Source organism: Coenobita brevimanus, chromosome 57 (genome assembly GCF_032717465.1).
Source record: "Coenobita brevimanus isolate Jiangsu-jjx chromosome 57, ASM3271746v2, whole genome shotgun sequence".
NCBI classification, from domain to species: domain Eukaryota; kingdom Metazoa; phylum Arthropoda; class Malacostraca; order Decapoda; family Coenobitidae; genus Coenobita; species Coenobita brevimanus.
The window spans coordinates 40,114,356-40,132,385 of record NC_137010.1 but is presented as its reverse complement, the minus strand read 5'-3'; the positions used below and the strand labels follow the sequence as shown (position 1 = coordinate 40,132,385).

At 43.4% G+C, this 18,030-nt stretch overlaps 1 protein-coding gene across 1 annotated transcript in view; it reads right to left on the bottom strand.

Annotated features, from left to right (window-relative positions):
• Positions 1 to 898: 898 nt before the first annotated feature.
• LOC145401971 (calcitonin gene-related peptide type 1 receptor-like) overlaps positions 899 to 18,030 on the bottom strand; it is a 128,877-nt gene continuing 111,745 nt past the window's right edge. Inside the window, exons 8-10 of the mRNA XM_080274075.1 lie at positions 8,880 to 9,101; positions 8,432 to 8,498; positions 899 to 973 (exon numbers count right to left, since the gene is read on the bottom strand). Coding sequence (XP_080130201.1) covers positions 899 to 973; positions 8,432 to 8,498; positions 8,880 to 9,101 — 364 coding nt within the window. The remainder of the gene's footprint in view (positions 974 to 8,431; positions 8,499 to 8,879; positions 9,102 to 18,030) is intronic.

Here is an 18,030-nt window from a genome sequence, read left to right as displayed (position 1 = left end):
ACACGGAAGAAAGGTTGTTGGTTCCTTGGAAGCAGTGATAAGAAACAGGGAAGTGAGCATGGAAGTGAAGAAGTTACTACATGACAGTATTGTGATACCAACTCTAACGTATGAATGTGAAGCTTGGACCTTGTTGGAGGAACAGAAGTCAAGAGTGAGAGCAGAAGAAATAAGATATTTGAGAGGAGCCTGTGGAGTCACATGGAGAAACAGAATGTCAAATGAGGAAGTGAAGGATAGTTGTGGTGTGGATGTGGATGTGATAGGAAGCGTTAGGAGAAACACACTGAGGTGGTTTGGCCATGTGGAGAGGATGGAGACTGAGAGACTAACGAGGACAGTGTGAGTGAGGTGGAGGGGGGGGAGAGGGAGATGGAGGCCAAGGATGAGATGGAGGGATGGAGTGGAGAGGTATATGAGTGAGGGGGGTGTGAGCAGGGAGCAGGGCAGTGAAATGGCAGGGTACAGGGCGACATGGAGGCGATTTGTTTGTGGCCACCCTTTACGGGTTGAGGCATCTGGCAATAGATAGATAGATATGTAGGGTACAGACAAAGGAGCAAGGAGAAGCACAAACCTTAAAGACTCACCATCAGAGCGCTTAACAACTTTGCCCTACACTTCAATTCATGCTCCATTCAAGCCTTCCACATTCCTTCCTAATATGTTACAACCCCCCCCCCCTCCTCCACCAGCAGTGCAGCTTCAGTTTGATGATATAATACTTATTTTATTCATGCTGTCTCCAAACACCTTTATTCAACCTGAGAAAGGTATTTCATATACAGTAGAAGGGGTTCATGAAATCTGTATAGAACTTTCTTATTCCCAAATGTCTCTGTTAAGCGGAATAAAACAGTCTCGAGGGAGCAAGATTAAAATGTAACAAAAAAATACATCATTCGACTGAAGATGTTGTGAGCAAACTGACCTCGCCATTGCAGAAGCAGAAGAGCAGAGCCACGCAGAACCCCTGGGGAAGAAGACATCTTAGTATTAATGCATATCGACTGCACAATGGTCATCAAGGCAGACAGTCAATTTTTACCGTCACAGTCTTTCCACAGACTACGACAAGCAAGAGTCGATTTTACAGCCTGGACCCCATTTGTGCTCCTGGGTGGACAGTGACGTGGGGAAACAGACTTTGTCCAGGTGTCTGGCCGGTTCGGGAATCGAACTGCGGGCTGGCTGTGTTGACCATTACATCACCGGTTCCCCCAGCTGTTACTGCAATGATGGTAACTGTTTACACCAAAATTCTTGGTACTGTCAGATGATTTTACTCAACTTATGAACGGCCGTAATAGTGAAAGGGTTAATGAAAGCTATATCTAACCTCTCTATGAGCTGAAAAAATCGTCTGGGAATAACACAGACAATACATAATTAGGCTGAATAGGTCATCATTTCCATCGCCGTCAGAAATTAGTTATACAATCTTTAGTTCTATTTTACTGAGTAATCCCTTCTAGTGGCGGACTTTTTTTTTTTTTTTTTTTCGCGGTGAGAGATTTCTTGCTGGAGAGCGGTTAATGGAGTCTGTATCTAATCCTTACATTTCTAGAGCTCTCTCTTCATCTCAGTGAAATTGTCTGGTAAATCAGTAAATCAACGAGAAAAAGCCCAAACCTTGAACAAAATGCAACATTTTTTTTTTTTTTTAAATTCAGAGGCACTTACAGAACAGCTTATTAAAACTGCACCCAAATCTACCTGTGGGTAATGTACCTAATTTGCATAAAACCAGTATGGCCGCTAAGTTTGACGAATATTATTTTAGCCACACAAAACTTCGAAATGAGAACCTGAGGTGATTTATAAGCATGTAATGTGGCTTAGAGGCATGAGAAATCTATTTTGTGAAGAAATATTGATTAGTTACTGCAACATGAATTTGCTATAATTCAAGATGGTAGCCACAGTGCTCAGTTGTAGCTTACTTTGTCTGTGTACAGTAGGTGTTCTGTTGTGCTGGCATTACTTCAACATTGTAATTTCTTTACACGCCTGGGTCTTCCAACAAATAATATGAATTTCCTTCCCCTTCATTAAAAATGCGTCTGGTGGTCTATTGGTAGCGTACTTCGTCAGTGACGGCCGTGCCTTACGTGCAGCAGTTCCAGTCCTAGAGGAGACTGGAGGTTTTCCTACCATGTAAAATACTCTCAAGAGTTTAGGTCGTTCTCTTAGATTATAATGATCCAGACTACAGCGGCTGCCTAGCTTTAGATCCATACACCTCGAAGGGACGGTAGACCATAGTCATTCTTCTCACACAATCTAGTCACTGAGTAACAAGCCAAATACTTTCTTGGCTACAGGAAACCATTGACAGTGCTGGTGATAACGAAACAACCAACAAATAGAGGACTGGTGGACTAGTGGGTTAGGGCGCTCCAACCAGATGTGGCCAGTAAGGGATTCAATTCGAAGTGTAGTGTGAATTTATTGTTCACATAATGCCACAGAAGTTAGAGTAACTGGCCATTCGTGACCTACATTTTTGGACTAAGTAGCTTTGCCACAGACCCTCCACTCCTGATCATCGATGATGGATAAATGTGTGTATTGTAGAACCACAATCTTGTGGACAACGAACGAACTGTTAAAGTGCCTCAGACAACGCGCGCGTTCCGTATGGATTTCCCGATATAAATAAGATGACAAAGGACTGTTATGGTGATAAGATACTGTTTACACAGATTACTGGAATGTATAACGTTGCATCTCCATTAACACCGTCAGTACCATAACGTCTTTTACTCTTTTATATCTGCGCCTGTCAGATGGTTTTATGTACTGCAGGAGGAGTCTCAAAGATTAGCCATTTCCATCACCCCCTTCAGCACCAGGATGTCCCATATACTCGTGTTCTGTTCTTATTATGGTCAGTTTATTTTATTCAGCTTAACCTGCCCCGTCCCGTCGACGTATGGGTATGTTGCAACGATTTGCATTTGCCAGTCCCGGCGACGTACCGGTACGTCGTGCAATTGCAATGTGCATAATTTCGACAATTTTCAAAATTCTCTCTTGATTTGCGGTACGTACCCTCACATGACCTTCCCCTACCTGCCACCAGGCGGGGACACTCGGCGACCCCGCGCGACCCGCGCTAGCCCACCACTCGTCCACTCACCTGGTAGCCACGGTCCTGCTCGGACATGGCTAAGAGAGGTCTCTCAGACAGCGAAATTCAAGTCGCCCTGGACACCTTTACCGGCGACAGTGATTCCCCACTGGACGACGAGGATATGGACAAGGATTATGTGCAGCCAGAGGAGGAAGAAACCACCAGCAGTGATGAGGAAGTTCCGTCTCCCAGGAAGCGGCAGTACGTGACTTACCGTGCTGCTAGAGAGGGGCAGCAGGCAAAGAAGGCACGTGCAATATCCTATCCCAATCCCCAGCGTGATTTGGAACCAGAATTCGAGGACGAGGACGAGGATGAGGACGATGACGGAGCCGTGGGACGTGATGCCACGTGGTATGGACGTGAGGTGATAACACATCATGGCCCAGAGCGCACACCACGTCGTATGAGCAGGTATGGGCCTAGCATTTTGTTTGGGGAGCTAGGAAGTCAAGTGGAGGGAGTGGGGAGTGGAAGGGAAAGTCCAGGGAGGATTAGGGAAAGTGAGAGTGATGTGAGTGAGTCATTGCTCTCCCTACGTAGTGTGAGGAGGCGTAGTGGATCACGTGGGCCAGTGCGGGTGCGTTCCTTATCACGTGGGGTTGTGACGGAGGGGGAAGGTGGGGAGGAACCACTCCCCAGCACGTCTTACGCTCCCCAATATCCCCTAACACGTGGTCGAGCTAGGGTGCGTGAGAAAGCACGTGGTGTTGTCATGGAGGGGGAAGGTTGGGAGGAACCACTCCCCAGCACATCTTCTGCTCCCCAATATTCCCCTATTTCATCCCCACAGCCCCCTAATGTTCCTCAAGGCCGTAAGGGTAAGGGAAAGGGAAAGGGTAAAGGCAGAGGGAAGAGGAGTGACAGTGGGGAAGCCCTCCGCACTCCTTCTCCCCCACCTCCCCAACCTGGATCTCCTCCCCACCCAGACGAAGGCGGTGATGGGGATGATGGGGACAAGGGATTTGTGTCGTGGGATTGGGAGGATGGGAGTGATTTTTCTCCCCTCATTCACCCCTTCACTGAGCAGGGGCGATCTGGCTGCATTACTCCAGGAATTCACCGTAATTCCACCAGGTTGGATTTTTTCCACCTGTTCTTCAGTGAGGCATTTGTTGATCAGATTGTATACCAAACCAACCTGTTTGCAAGCGCCCAGCGCCTAGAGAGTGAAAGACTGGGGACAAGGAGTAGGCATTCTATCATCTTTGATTACTCTGTCTCCCTTCCAGAAATGTTCTTATTTTTTGCCCTGGTCCTTTTGATGGGTATTATAAGAAAGAATAGAATTCCTGCTTACTGGACAAGGGACCCTGTTATGTTTACCCCAATATTTGGTCAAGTGATGAGCCGTAATCGGTTTCAACAAATTCTAAGTCACATCCATTTCTATGATGCTCATGACCCTGCAAATGCAAACAACACTGATGAAATGAGGCGAATTAGGTTGGTCTTTGATCACCTCAGGCAAACCTTTCGTTCCTCATTCTATCCCTATAGAGACCTCGTCATAGGCGAGTCTCTCGTGGTGTGGAGAGGCAATATTTCATTCAGACAGTATATACCCAGCAAAAGGCACCGTTTTGGGTTCAAGATCTTTGTTATGTGCGACTGTAGGACTGGATACGTGCAAGACATAGTCTTGTACACCGGTGGACTGTCGGGAGCAGTGGTAAAGACGATGATAGAAGACTACCTTCATCGTGGTCACGTTCTCTACCTAGACAATTGGTACACTAGCCCTCTTCTCGCTCGTTATCTTCACACGCATGAAACGGGAGTCTGTGGAACCGTAAAGGTGAACCGGCGTCACATGGCCAAGGTAGGGCGGAAACTTTCTAGGAATGAGGTTGTCTTCTTCAAAGCCAACAACATCCTTGCAACAATGTGGAACCACAACAGAGAAGTAAGCCTCTTGTCCACAGTTCACCGCCCCTTGATGCACCGTACTGATTCCGTAGATTACCGTAGCGAGAACAGGCGTCGTGTTTGGAAACCTGAGTGTGTTATGGATTACAATATAAACATAAGCCTCGTGGACCAGTCAGACACCATGATATCGACGGTAGAGTGTGCCAGGACCATGATGAAGTGGTATAAAAAACTGTTCTTTCACTTGCTAGATATCACTGCTCTGAATTGCCACCACCTTCACGTCATGACCACAGGAGTTCAGGAAACATTTGAAGGGTTTGTGAGGGAGCTCACAAGAGAAATCTTTGCAAAGTATGCTGTTGAAAGGCCCCAACATCGCACCCGCACTGCCCCTATTGCCCAAACTCCCCTGAGAATATCCGGCCGCCATTTCCCCACTCCTATCCCTCCCCAGCCAAACAGACCTAGGCCCCAACGCAGGTGTCACGTGTGCAGTAATTCCCAGGTGAGACTCACGACACAGAGGAAGGACACCCGCTATGAGTGCGTGCAGTGTGACGTGGGTCTCTGTATTCACCCATGTTTTAGTGAATATCACACGTTGATGCAATTTTAGTATGGCGTGAATGCGAAAGGACGCAGAAATTATGAGGTAAATGCGACAGACAGACGCTCAGTGAAATTATTAGTCATGTTGATCTCCAAATATTAGTATAAAGTGCATACGGGTAGAACATAAGTGAAAACATTGTATGTAAGTATATAAATCTGCCCTAAGTTGAAACTTACATAGCGAGGGTTTTATGATGCGATATTCTGTCGCTCAGTGCAATAAATACGGCCCGTAATTATATAATTATTATTATTGGAAATTCTTACGGGTATAATATAAGTTCAAATTATTGTAAGTGCTGCTATATATTCTAAGTCAAATATTCATAGCGTGTGTATAGAGATGCGATTTCCTGACGCTCAGTTGAATGAATAAGGCACGTATTAGTGACAATAAAAGTCAGCAAGTGATAAAGTGAATAATTAGTACATAAGTGTGTGAGTGAATTAGTATATAAGTGTGTGAGTATTATGTTTGTCGAAACATTCCTTGCGAGGGTATTTTCAGGCGATATTCTCACGTTCACTTGAATAAATAATGGCAACAAGTATGTACAGTGCATTATAGGGGTGTAAACGTGTGTAATGTAAGTGGGAAATTATAAGTGGAGTGAATAAATAAAGTAGATGATGAAACACGAGTGTTTGAGATCGTGGTTGCTACGTGAATATGCGCTAGCATATCGCTAAATGCCCACGTAATGAATGAAAATAACTGAAAACCTTTACAGTGGTGGAGGAAAGGTTCTATGTAAAGGGGAAAATAATTGGAAAGTGATAAAACAATTTGGTATGTTGAAATACGAGTCATAGCGAGTGCGCTTACTAAGCTGATGTGCGCTATACTTATGCTGCATGTCATCATAATGAATGAAAACATCTGAAAACACTTACAAACAGTTGTAATTGGTAAAATGTCATTGAAACAGAAGTATACAAGTAGAAAAAATGATAGGTTGACTCATACCAGACACTTAGCATATAGCATGTTACGACTCGGACCAAACTCGCTATGCTCGCGCGATGGTACAATGCTTATTTTTCATATATATGTGTCTGAAATCCATTATATTGTTACTGTTATTGTTTATTAGTTCAAATTCAATAAATATAGAGGTGTTGTGTGTTGTTTCTCCCATTATTCCTTATCATAGAAAACGTAAACGCATATCCAGCCCATTAGAGAACACCATACCTGCGGGGGGGGAACCGCACCTGTACGGACCACTTATAGACCGCGGGAACCACTTTCTTTGTGATTTTCCTTCGTTTCTCGACCTAAGCGGAAGTTTTAGCAAAATTTTTTTTTTTCCAAAAAGGCTCGGGACTGGGGAATGTCATAGGTGCGGAAAACCTCGGGACGTGACGGGTTAAGAAAGACCTCCAGTGGTGAACCACAGTCATCTCCATGGATCCCATCAGTATGAGGACGTCACGTGTGCTTCTGTCTTGCTACAACCACACGTTTATATCCAGTGTAGGAGTGACGCCTGGATATGAATGGTTAGAAACATTCTCCATTTTCTCTATCCATGTCGGGGTGGCTGCCGACGATTGTTTTCGGCTTAAGAGAGAGCTGTGGCAGTACATGGGTATACAAACAAAGCCGCTTGTGTGTCCTAATCCACTTATCCTAACCCACTTGTCTATCCTAACTGTGAGAGGTGGTGGCCAAATGGTTACAGAAGTCGGAAGCTGTCCGATTCCGATCCAAGGTTAGAGCAGGGAACAGACTAACTAGACTTCGTTAAAGAAGAATTTACTAATCATTCCACAAAACTCATCAGGTCATAAAAGCATCCTCATTAATATCATGACAAGAGTTCTACGTGACAGCTCAAGCTAATATTCTATTGAGTATTAGTGCCAAACCAGTAGCATGCGAAGGTGTGTGGCATGTAGGAGGACTGCTGGGCCTCAGTAAAAGACCGATTTTTTTTTTCTCTCTCATGCATCTCTCCCTGCTTGGCTTTCGGGGACAATGTTCCCCAGAGTGTTTGGGGCTTGTACGGAATGGTAAATAAAGAACCTAAAAAAAAAAAAAAAAAAAAGTAAAAGGGCTGTTAACCCTATGCTCAGAGTCGGACACATGAAAACATTCCTTTTCCTGATCTACCTGTTGTCCTAATCCACCTGTTACCCTAATCCACCTGTTGTCCTAATCCACATGTTTCCCCAATCCACCTGTTGGCCTAATCCACCTGTTGCCCCAATCTACGTGTTGTCCTAAACCACCTGTCTGTCCTAATCTACCTGCTTTTGTCCTTATTCGCCTGTATGTCCTAATCCACGTGACCTAAGCAACATGTCTTTTCTAACCTGTCCTAACCTACCTGTCTGTTATTATCTACCTATTAGTCCACTTCTCTGTCCTATTCCACCTATCCTCCTTAATTTATTTATTCTCCTTCCTTGCTGCCCTTACCTATCCATTGTCCTAATCGGTAGCAAATACTCCGGTGTACCCTAATCAGAACTTAATCTGCCTTTCTGTTCTAAACAACCAGTTGTCCTAATCCATTTTTCTGTCTTCATCTACCTGTGTACCTTAATAATAAGTAGATTCACCTGTGTGCCCCTGCGTCATATTCTAAGTGTATATGAAGATTACCTAACACCTTTTCCTTAGCCATTTGTTTTACATATTACACCCTGACAATCTTTTTAATATTATTTATAACAAGTATAAACATTATTTGCGTCAAAATAAAAGATGAGGATACTGAAGCGCTTAAGGTCAAATATACAGATTGAATCGCCAATGAAGAGGCGTTACGAAGTCCTCAACGTCCTAATTAGCTAACACACCTGGAAGGATGACACGACGGCTGAAACCACGTGGTACACCTGTTCGCCCCTCGACCCGTGCACCGGCCTGTGGGCAGAGAGATAGAGTGTAACTACGCGGTGGGAAGGGTGTAGGGAAGGTGTACATGGGTGTAGGTGATGGTGTAGGGAAGCTGTAGGTGGATGTGGGAGATGTAACGATGATGTAAGTGGGTGTAAATGGGTGATGGTATGGCGTAGGTGGGTGCAGGGAACATGCAGTGATTGTAAGTGAAGTGATGGTGAGTTTAGGTGGGTGAAAATGGGTGAAGGTGGGTGTCGGGGAAATGCAGATGGAAGTATATGAGTGGAGGTGAGTAAGTGGGTAAGATTCTCTCTCTCTCTCTCTCTCTCTCTCTCTCTGCATGTATGTCACCCTACTCATCCATCTCATCCATCTCGCATTTTCTTTCCTTCTCCCTCCACCCACCTGAATGGCATAAGTACATAGTGTAGGCCGAGGAGAGGTATGAGTATCAGTGTCGCCCTCACAGCCTTCCTGGTGCCGTTGCTGGCCGCCTCCACATGGTTGGCCCGCAGCTTGGTGACGAGGACCCTCACGATGTTGATGAGGAACACCAGGTTGGCCAGGATGGATAGACAGACGGGCGTGGACAGAATCAGCATGTAATGGGACTCATCTATCCAGCAGCTGTTGGCAGGGACGCACGGATAGATGCAAGGTAATGTTCTGCGGTTGGTACTCTTAGGAATTATGCTCAGGCCAACACTGAACTATTTTGTTTGACTGGGGGGAAATTCCTGCAGCTAAGTGTTTTGATTAGTATTTCGAGTTACTGTTTCTTCGTTACTGATGCATTAGAGAGTTTTTATAGGCTAACATCGGATGGCAATGTTGAGTAAAATTTTGGCACCAAATGTTTTATCTGAAAAATGGAAAGAGAAACTGGACACAAAAAAATGTGTGTGCGCAGGATGAACAAGCAGCGGGATTCCTGTACCATCAGCTGTTGGAATGGACGGATGGATAGATGGCGGACTCCTGTGGCTCACTCGGCTGACTACCTACATTTGACGTCACCTGGAATAGAAGGCTACAGCTACCCCGACCAGGAGTGGATCAGTAGGTACAGTATTCATAGTATCAATAGTAATACTCAAACTCCTATGACTTACAGCTGAACAAAATCGTCTGTGGGTAACTGGAATAAATTATTAGAGAAAACGAGGCCATGAGAAGGTTAATGGACTATTTTGGCTGTATCTGAAGAAAAGGAAAACACTGGATTGAATAATAAATGTGGATAGGACGAGTATGAAAAAAATAAAAAACTGAATCGAAAAATAGTTGTGGACAGGACCAGTATGCATTATGACTATCCAGCAGCTATTGGGATTGGCGGATGGATGGTGGAAGGAAGGTATATTTCATCATCATCATTAACTTAATCATTCAATTTCTTCCCTTCCATCACGAACCTAGGAGCTCGGGGCTAGGGTGGCCAGCCTGACTAGCCTCTGAGTGGCATTATATTAGCAATAAACTCCAAGCATCCCTCGGATATAAAACCATCGAGGCTCACTCCGGTTGGAGTGCCTTTACCCACTAAGCCATCAGACGTCACTTGATTGTATGGTTGCCACCCAACGTAGCAAATGGTTTCCTGGTTATAGGAAACCATTTGGTTTGTCACTCAGTGCATAGTCACCTGAAGGCACCGCTACATCGAGTGAGTGAATGGTGGTCGGTCTCATCTGCCACATAGGGAAGTATTTAACGGACTGTAAAAGAAGTGTATGAAAACATGGAAAGAAAAGTTGGACTGCCACGCAAATGTGGATGGGGCCAACATGTAATGGTAGTCATTAGTTCAAGTGTGAGGATGGAGAGACATACAGAAGGGAGTGCATTATACCCCTCTCACTGCCGGTATTACTCTCATCTGTTACACTCATTTGGTTGATTACGTGACAGTGAAAGTGTTAATCGAGAAACGTTTCCGTAATTTCTTTCCGCTGAGAACTGAGTAATCGAGAGTGAGTTCCGTCTGTTCCTCCTCTGCCTGTAACCCTCGGGCGCCACTGTACCGTCCACTTTAATTCGACCCAAAATTGCCATCTCTCAACTTTGACTACTGAACTGTAACATGAGATTTACACAGGAATACAACGCTTGCCACGAAGAAGTGCTATGAAAAAAAAGGTAGGGTCGTAGTATTGTCTCATTCTGCCAGAGCTCTAGGAAATAAGAGGAAGTGGACGAACTATAATTATGGCTCTACCTCAAATGAGAACATGATGCTTCACCACACACACACACACACACACACACACACACACACACACACACACACACACACACTTAGGAACCATGAATGAGGCAGAGAAGTTTTCTGAGGTTTGGGTTTGGATGCTTGAATGAGCATGATTGTAATGATGGGAAGATCTGTGAGACAGGTAATGTGTTTTATGAAAGAAAACTAGATGGTATGGATATGTCTGAAACAAGCTGAAAGGAACAGAAGAGCCGGCTGGAAGCACAGGGAGAAAGTTTAGGGTGAATGAAAGAATAATTGAAGGAAGGAATAGCAGTACATTTAAGAGAGAAAATGTGGAACTGCGAATGAGTGCATAGACGCAGGTAGTGGTCATGTGATTAGAGAAGTGATCTGCTGCCTAAAATGACGAGAGTTCTGTCTCATGCTGGGGAAGGGAATGGTCGGATGGTTTGATATTGCCTAAAATGACTATATTAATACTCTATTTAGGCCCACTGATATGCCCTAATAACACCCCACTAATAACATCACACTAATCCTGAAAGAGACCGCTGTAGCATGTATTAGCGCCGAAGTGGTGACATGTGAAGGTGTATGACATACAGGACTGTTGAGCCTCAGGGAATATATTGTGGGTCTATGGCCAGAGTCACGCACAGAAAATCGTCATTAAGAGCATATTGAGTATCTGAGGGGAGTGCATAGGAGAGGGAAGGAGTTTGGGAATACTTTGGTGGGAATACTTAGGTAATTGTGCGGGGAGTTTGGGGAGAGGGAGAGGGAAGTGGTGTTGGGGGATTTTTTTTTTTTTTTTAATGCCAGGAAGAAGAAACCACAGGCCAGAAGCCCGCAAGAGTGTTCCTTAAACACACACACACACACACACACACACACACACACACACACACACACACACACACACACACACACACACACACACACACACACACACACACACACACACAAGATAACAGAAATCCAAATCAAGATCTGTTCATTTCGAGATGCCTGGACACGATGCCTTTGAAAGACTGGAGGTCATAGGCAGTGGGATATACAGACAAAGGAAGTCTGTTCCAGAGTTGACCTGTTGCATACATGAAGGACTGGGAGTAAAGATTAATTCTTGCATTAGAAAGCAGGACAGAAAAGGCATGAGAGTTTGTTGCTAGACGAGTGCTACGCACCCGCCATAGTGGTGGGGAAATGCAAGCAGACAGTTCAGAGGAGCAGTGACCATTGAAGCAGCGGTAGAAAAGAGATGAAGATGCAGCAGTGCGGCGAAGAGAATGAGACTGAAGGGAACCAGTAAGAGGATGAAAGCTAATGAGACGAAAAGCCTTTGACTCCACCTTGGTAATTTGTATGTGGGAAACCTCCCCGCACATGAGAGTTGCAACCTACACGGGAGGTGGAGAGGGGAATAAAGTTCATGTATAAAGTCAACAAGTGTGCAGGGGTAAAGAAGTGACGGAGTCAGCTTACCACATCTAATTTCTTAGAAGCAGATTTTACAAGATAGGTATTATCATTTTTCCAAGATAAATGCCAAAAGAATGAAACCCCAGATATGTTTAAGGATGATGCGGGAATGAGTTGGATATTGTTAAAAAGTAGAGGATACTCCTGCGGAAGATTATGACGAGTTGGAAGATATACGAAGTGAGTTTTTGATGCATTAAAAATAAGATTACTTTTACCCCAATCACAGATATAAGCCAAGTCAGATATTAGGTCTGCCATAGCCTCATCCCTTGTTTGTTGAAGTAACTGCTGAGATGGACGCTGCGAGAAGCGTATGGAAGGGGAAATTTATCAGCATATGAACTGAACTGAATGCAAAGGGAGGAAATAAGGTACAAGAAGGAATAACAGAGAAACATGGAGTGCCTGGAGTAAATGAGAATGAGGAACTGCATGTCGAGCTATGTTCGAAGAGAGTGTTGAAGATTAAAAACACATGGTTTACGAAAATGTATATGCATGAGTATACGTGAGTGAGTGGAGTGGATGGACAATGACACTGATGCACATAGTGTTGGTGGACAGCCTTGTGAAAGGAAGGTCGTTTGATGTGACCGTTTTTAGGAGGGCATCAGGAGGGATGTTTAATTACTTTTTTTACTGGTGTGGTGGGTAAAATGTGTAGTGGTTTTGGCAGAAAAAGGAAGAGGATGAGTGTGAAGGAAGTGGTGAAGGTGAGTGAACTTCGAAGGAGATGAAAGTGTTGACATGTCAGGAAAGAGTAAGAAAAACAAAAATGATTAAGCATGAGAGATGCTGGACAGGGAGGAAAAAGAACATTTTAAAAAGTTCAGAGAAATTTTGCAACAAACAGTAATACTGAAGCTGTAGGGGTATAAGTCTACTGTAGATGCCAGGTAAATGGCAAAGGACTGTGATGATCATATGGGAACCACAATTTACACAACACAACGCAAAGCAGGAAGAGGGACTTTTTCGCAGGGCGGTGTGTGTGTGTGTGTGTGTGTGTGTGTGTGTGTGTGTGTGTGTGTGTGTGTGTGTGTGTGTGCGCGCGCAATTATTTGCATGGGGAGGGCGTGAAAAGTAAACAGAGAAAGTGAGGGATTTGCAAGTAGGTTTTATAGACCCAAAGACGGCATGTGAGAGAGGAGATAGGGATACTTTATGGCAAGCGATACAGATGTAATGTATGGGGTGGGAATGATATCTTTAAGCACTGTACATAGAGAAACTTACCAAATGATTAGGGCAGGTGTGTAAGTGGAAGTGAAAGAGAATGACTGGTTAAGGTAGAGGTGGGGTTGTGTTAAGGATGTCATGTCTTCAAGGTTGTTCAGTCTATAATGGATAAGCCGACCAGGAAGGCAGATGTAACAATACTAAAGAAAGGGGGAAGATGAAGGGATGTATGGAGAGAAGGTGACTGGGATGTAAAGCACTTATTTTTTGCGGATTTGTTGCAGACTCAGAAGGCAAAATGCAACAGAAAGTATCTGAGTTTAGGGGAGTTATAAGTGAAGGAAACTGTCAGTGAGTGTGAGAAATGGCAATGTGAGGCAATGTGGTAGGGAAAGAGAGCACACTAGCAACATGGAAAAATGCCTGATAGGAGAATTTTGAAAGAAATTAACTGAGTAAAGTACTTAGAAGTGTGACATAGCACCAGATAGAATCCAAGAACCTAAAGTAATTTCACAGGATAATAGAAGGATCAAAATATCAAGGGGATTGAAGAACGTGTGAGCAGCAAGACCAATATCTATAAACTGGAATATGCATACGTACAATGACTAGTGGTGCCAACTGTGCTGTACCAGTGCAAGGCGTGGAAGTGCTGGAAATGAAGTGCCAAAGACCTCATTATGTGGGATGAGATGGTCGGACTGAGTGAAAAATGATACGGTAAAAGAGAGGTGTGGAAGCAGACGCAGTATGAAAGAATGGACTGCACAAATGTGATACGGTCATGTGGCGAGAATGGGTGATAAAAGCTTGGGTAGAAATATATCGATTGAAAAGAGTAACTGAGTGGAAAAGATGCATAATGGCAACCAAAATATATAAGCAGTTTCTTATTATTAATATTATTACCTTGGTGGTAACTTTTGCTTATTTGGAGACCGGCATCGAAGGAGTTTCATCAGAATATGTCTGCTACAGACCACAGACCCTAAGCACTAAAGTTTTAGCCACTAGTGTTCATATTGACGAATGTGTGCTCAAGCAGTGTTTTTAGTAGTAACTGATGACATTTTATCGTTTCTGTCTTTTTTTTGTCCGTTCCGACTCTCATTACCAGGGCCACTTGAAACTGAATCCTTCGAGGAAAAATTATAAAAAGTGATGTGGTATGAAAAGAAAACGAAATGATTACATTTTCTGCTTCATTTCCAGAGTCAAAAATGAGAAGAAAAAAAAAATGCTCAGGGAATCCCTGTGGCTACAAAACCTAAATAGAAAAATAAACAAATTAAATGCTCATATGATTGAAGAAGTCTTCTCCAGCTAAGGCAAGACGGTTTCACGCAGCAGATATTGGGTCATGGCAGCCGTGGAGTGTAGATACTGTCACCATTAACCCCTTCACGGTCGGAGCAACACTGATAATCTAATCCAATACGCCAGTCGACTTTATCCAGGCAAATGCGAATCAGCATCGCCTTGGAGTGTCAACAGTGTCACCATTAATTCCCACTTGGTCGGAAAAACTCTCTAATTTATTCCATCTGATGACAGACGACAGTATTCCCATGAGAGCAAGTCATAAAACTGTCTAGTACAGTACATCTCTTTCCACCATTATCCTTAATCTATAAACTCTTCTCATTTGTAGTTTGTTTTTGACACCAATAACAAAAATAATAACCAGCATAACCCTTCTGACTGACGGGGCTTCTGTCGAACACCTGAACAGCATCATGTGAGGTGATACCCTCGTCAGATTAGGAGGTGTTCTTGCGCCTACTCAGCGATTTATTTTCTACAGTAAACCTTGCTATTTTTTCTTTTCTGTATTCATGTTCCTACAATACTGACAAAGTGTGTATGTATAACACTCAAGGTAATAATGGCACCTCCAGTACGAAGAAGCTCTGATAATTTTCTGGTGCTGTCTGCAGATTAATATATTATGCTTGGGAGACAGTTTTCAAACTGGAGGGGTTAAACATAGCCTTCACAAACCCCTTCATTCCTTAAGATACTTCTTAAGCTGGATAAAATCGCCTGAAGGTCCTAAGAATGAACTAAAATAAGACTTCATCGCAGTGAAAAAGCAAACAGGCCACAGGTAATAATGGAAAGGTAAGGAGGAGGTGCTGGCGACACTACAGCCCCTGATGCTGGCCTCGGTATATGAACTCTCTTGCTGTAATGGACGCGGTTGGATATTTTGTTCAGGCTAAATTCAAACCATTTCACTCAGCTGAGGCAATATCTGGTTGGCCAAAGGTTAATCGATATTTTATTCAACATTGTTACTACTAGAATTTCCCTTTGATGAAGAAAAACGTCCAGGGAAGACGATTGGATTAAGTGGGTGCATGGCAGTGAAAGCTGATTAATAATAATAAAAATAATAATAATAATAATAATAATAACAATAGTAATAACATGAACAACTATAATACTACTACTAATAATAATAACAATAACGTGATGATGACGATGATGATGAAGATAAAGAATAGAAGAATAAGAAGGAAGAGAAGGGGGAGGAGAATGGTTTAATTACCGCCTATGGGCTGCACGAGGGTCTTTAAGACAGACAATCATTTTTCGCTAGGCTGCAGTTTTAGCTTAGAACACCACCTGCAACAGTCGGTGTAACACCCAGGTCCAATTGTTATGCTGTGTGGTGACCGGGGAGAAACAGATCTTATCCAACAGTCTGACCAGTCCAGGTTTGGAATTCGGTCATAGATAAGGAAGAAATCGAACTTTGGCTTTTGCGTTTGTGAGCTGGAAATGTTGATTAATAACACCATCGGTTGCCCCTCACCACAGGGATTATCAACACAGTGCTAACCTTTTCATGGCCACCTCAGATTCACTGTCATATTTTGGCTAACGCCAAACGACTACTTCAGTTGAGAGTCAGCAATAACATCGTTAGTGTTAATAATGTGTCCGTTAATCGTATCATGGTCGTTTCAGCCACACTAAAAACCAAAATAAGACCAGATGGCTTTGGTCAATTTAGGATGGATTGCAGGGGCCTAAGGATTATACTGTAGCCCATTCAGTACGGTGATGTGTTCATGTACATTATCCTTGCCGCTGCAGATGGTTATATTCAGTCAAGCATTGCCCCTCGCAGTGAAGGGGTTAACTAAGATGGGATATAACTTTTCCACATTTAAAATATCTCCATATCTGATAGCAAGAGCAAAACAGGAGACATGTAGGGGTTCAGTTTCAACAATGTGTACTTCCCGCTTCTGAATAAAATCATTTGGTGTTAGTGTGAAATAGCTATGGAATCCGTTCGTAGTGGGGAAGCTGTTAAATCTCTGAATTACATATTTTATGCTTTTGTTCCCTCCAAGCGATTTTATTCAGTCTAGGAAAGACCTCCCACATTTAAGGGATTAATGAAGACTATATGTAACCCATACAGTTTGAAAAGTCTCTCCTAAGCTAAATAAAAATTGTCTTTGGATACCATGAAAAAGTACTTAATACGTCATTGTACTGAAACAGTTGACTCTTTGAATGTGGTGATTTTTTTTAAATATCTAATTCTTGCTGCATCCATACTTATTCAGTTTAGGCGAGATTTTTCGATCTGTTGGAGTTAAATGTGGCTTTGTCAACTTCTACACAATAGGTCGATCATATGTTGAATAAAATCGCCATAACAGCACGAATTTAACGGAAATAAGAACGTCGATTTGAAAACGGCCTTCGTTGTGGCCTCAGGCTCATTTGAAATTATGAACCCAATGGAATGGAAGCTGATGTTGGCGTTTTCTAGCAGTCCACCATCTTCCTTTCAGGGAATATGGAGGAATATGGTCGACGTTAGTGTGATCAGGCAGTGGAGTCGCCAGGTATATATCGGTGCCACTACGTGAAGGCGTTACTCTCCGGCACCACTATAAAGGCTAAGGGGGGGGGTCACATTTCTTTCCCTTTCTAAAGTTAGGAAGACTAAAACAAAAAGACGTCACCGGTATGAAGTGGCTAAAACGATCCCTCGGTCTGTATTGCCCTCTTTAACCACTGTACTCCAGTGCCATATTATATCTTACTATTTTGTTGCCGTCGCCAGATTGATTTGTTCACTTTGAGTTAGATTTTTTGAACGGATAGTTAGATACAGCCTTTATTAACGTCTTCAGAATGAGAGGTATATTCTAGGATGAATGATGTCTTTGGATAACACACAAAAATGTTATAATGATGAAGCTGTTAATTGGGTTCTCAGTTTGTTCTGTTTAACTATATCATGAACACGGCCCCCCCCCCCTTTCTCTCTCTATTCGTGCTGCTACTGACCAATGATATTCGTGGCTCTTACCATTGGGCACTCTCGGCTTACGCGTGGGTTCTTGATGAGCGGTGGAACTCATCCGTACTGTGATGATTGCCTTGTTCCCCTTACTGTCCGACACTTGCTGGTCGAGTGTCTACAGTAAGTCTGGGTACCTACGTCAGAGATTCCTCCACAGGCATAAGGGGGCAGATGGTGCCTACTGTCTGTCCTCGATGCTTGGTGGAGCTTCCGGCGATTTTACTGATGTTATTTGTTTTCTTCAGGAGGCAGACCTCCTTTCACTTCTATGAGTAGTTGGTATTTTGTAAACTATTCTTTTCTTAGTTTCTATGTTCTGTTTCTAATAATGGGTTAACTTC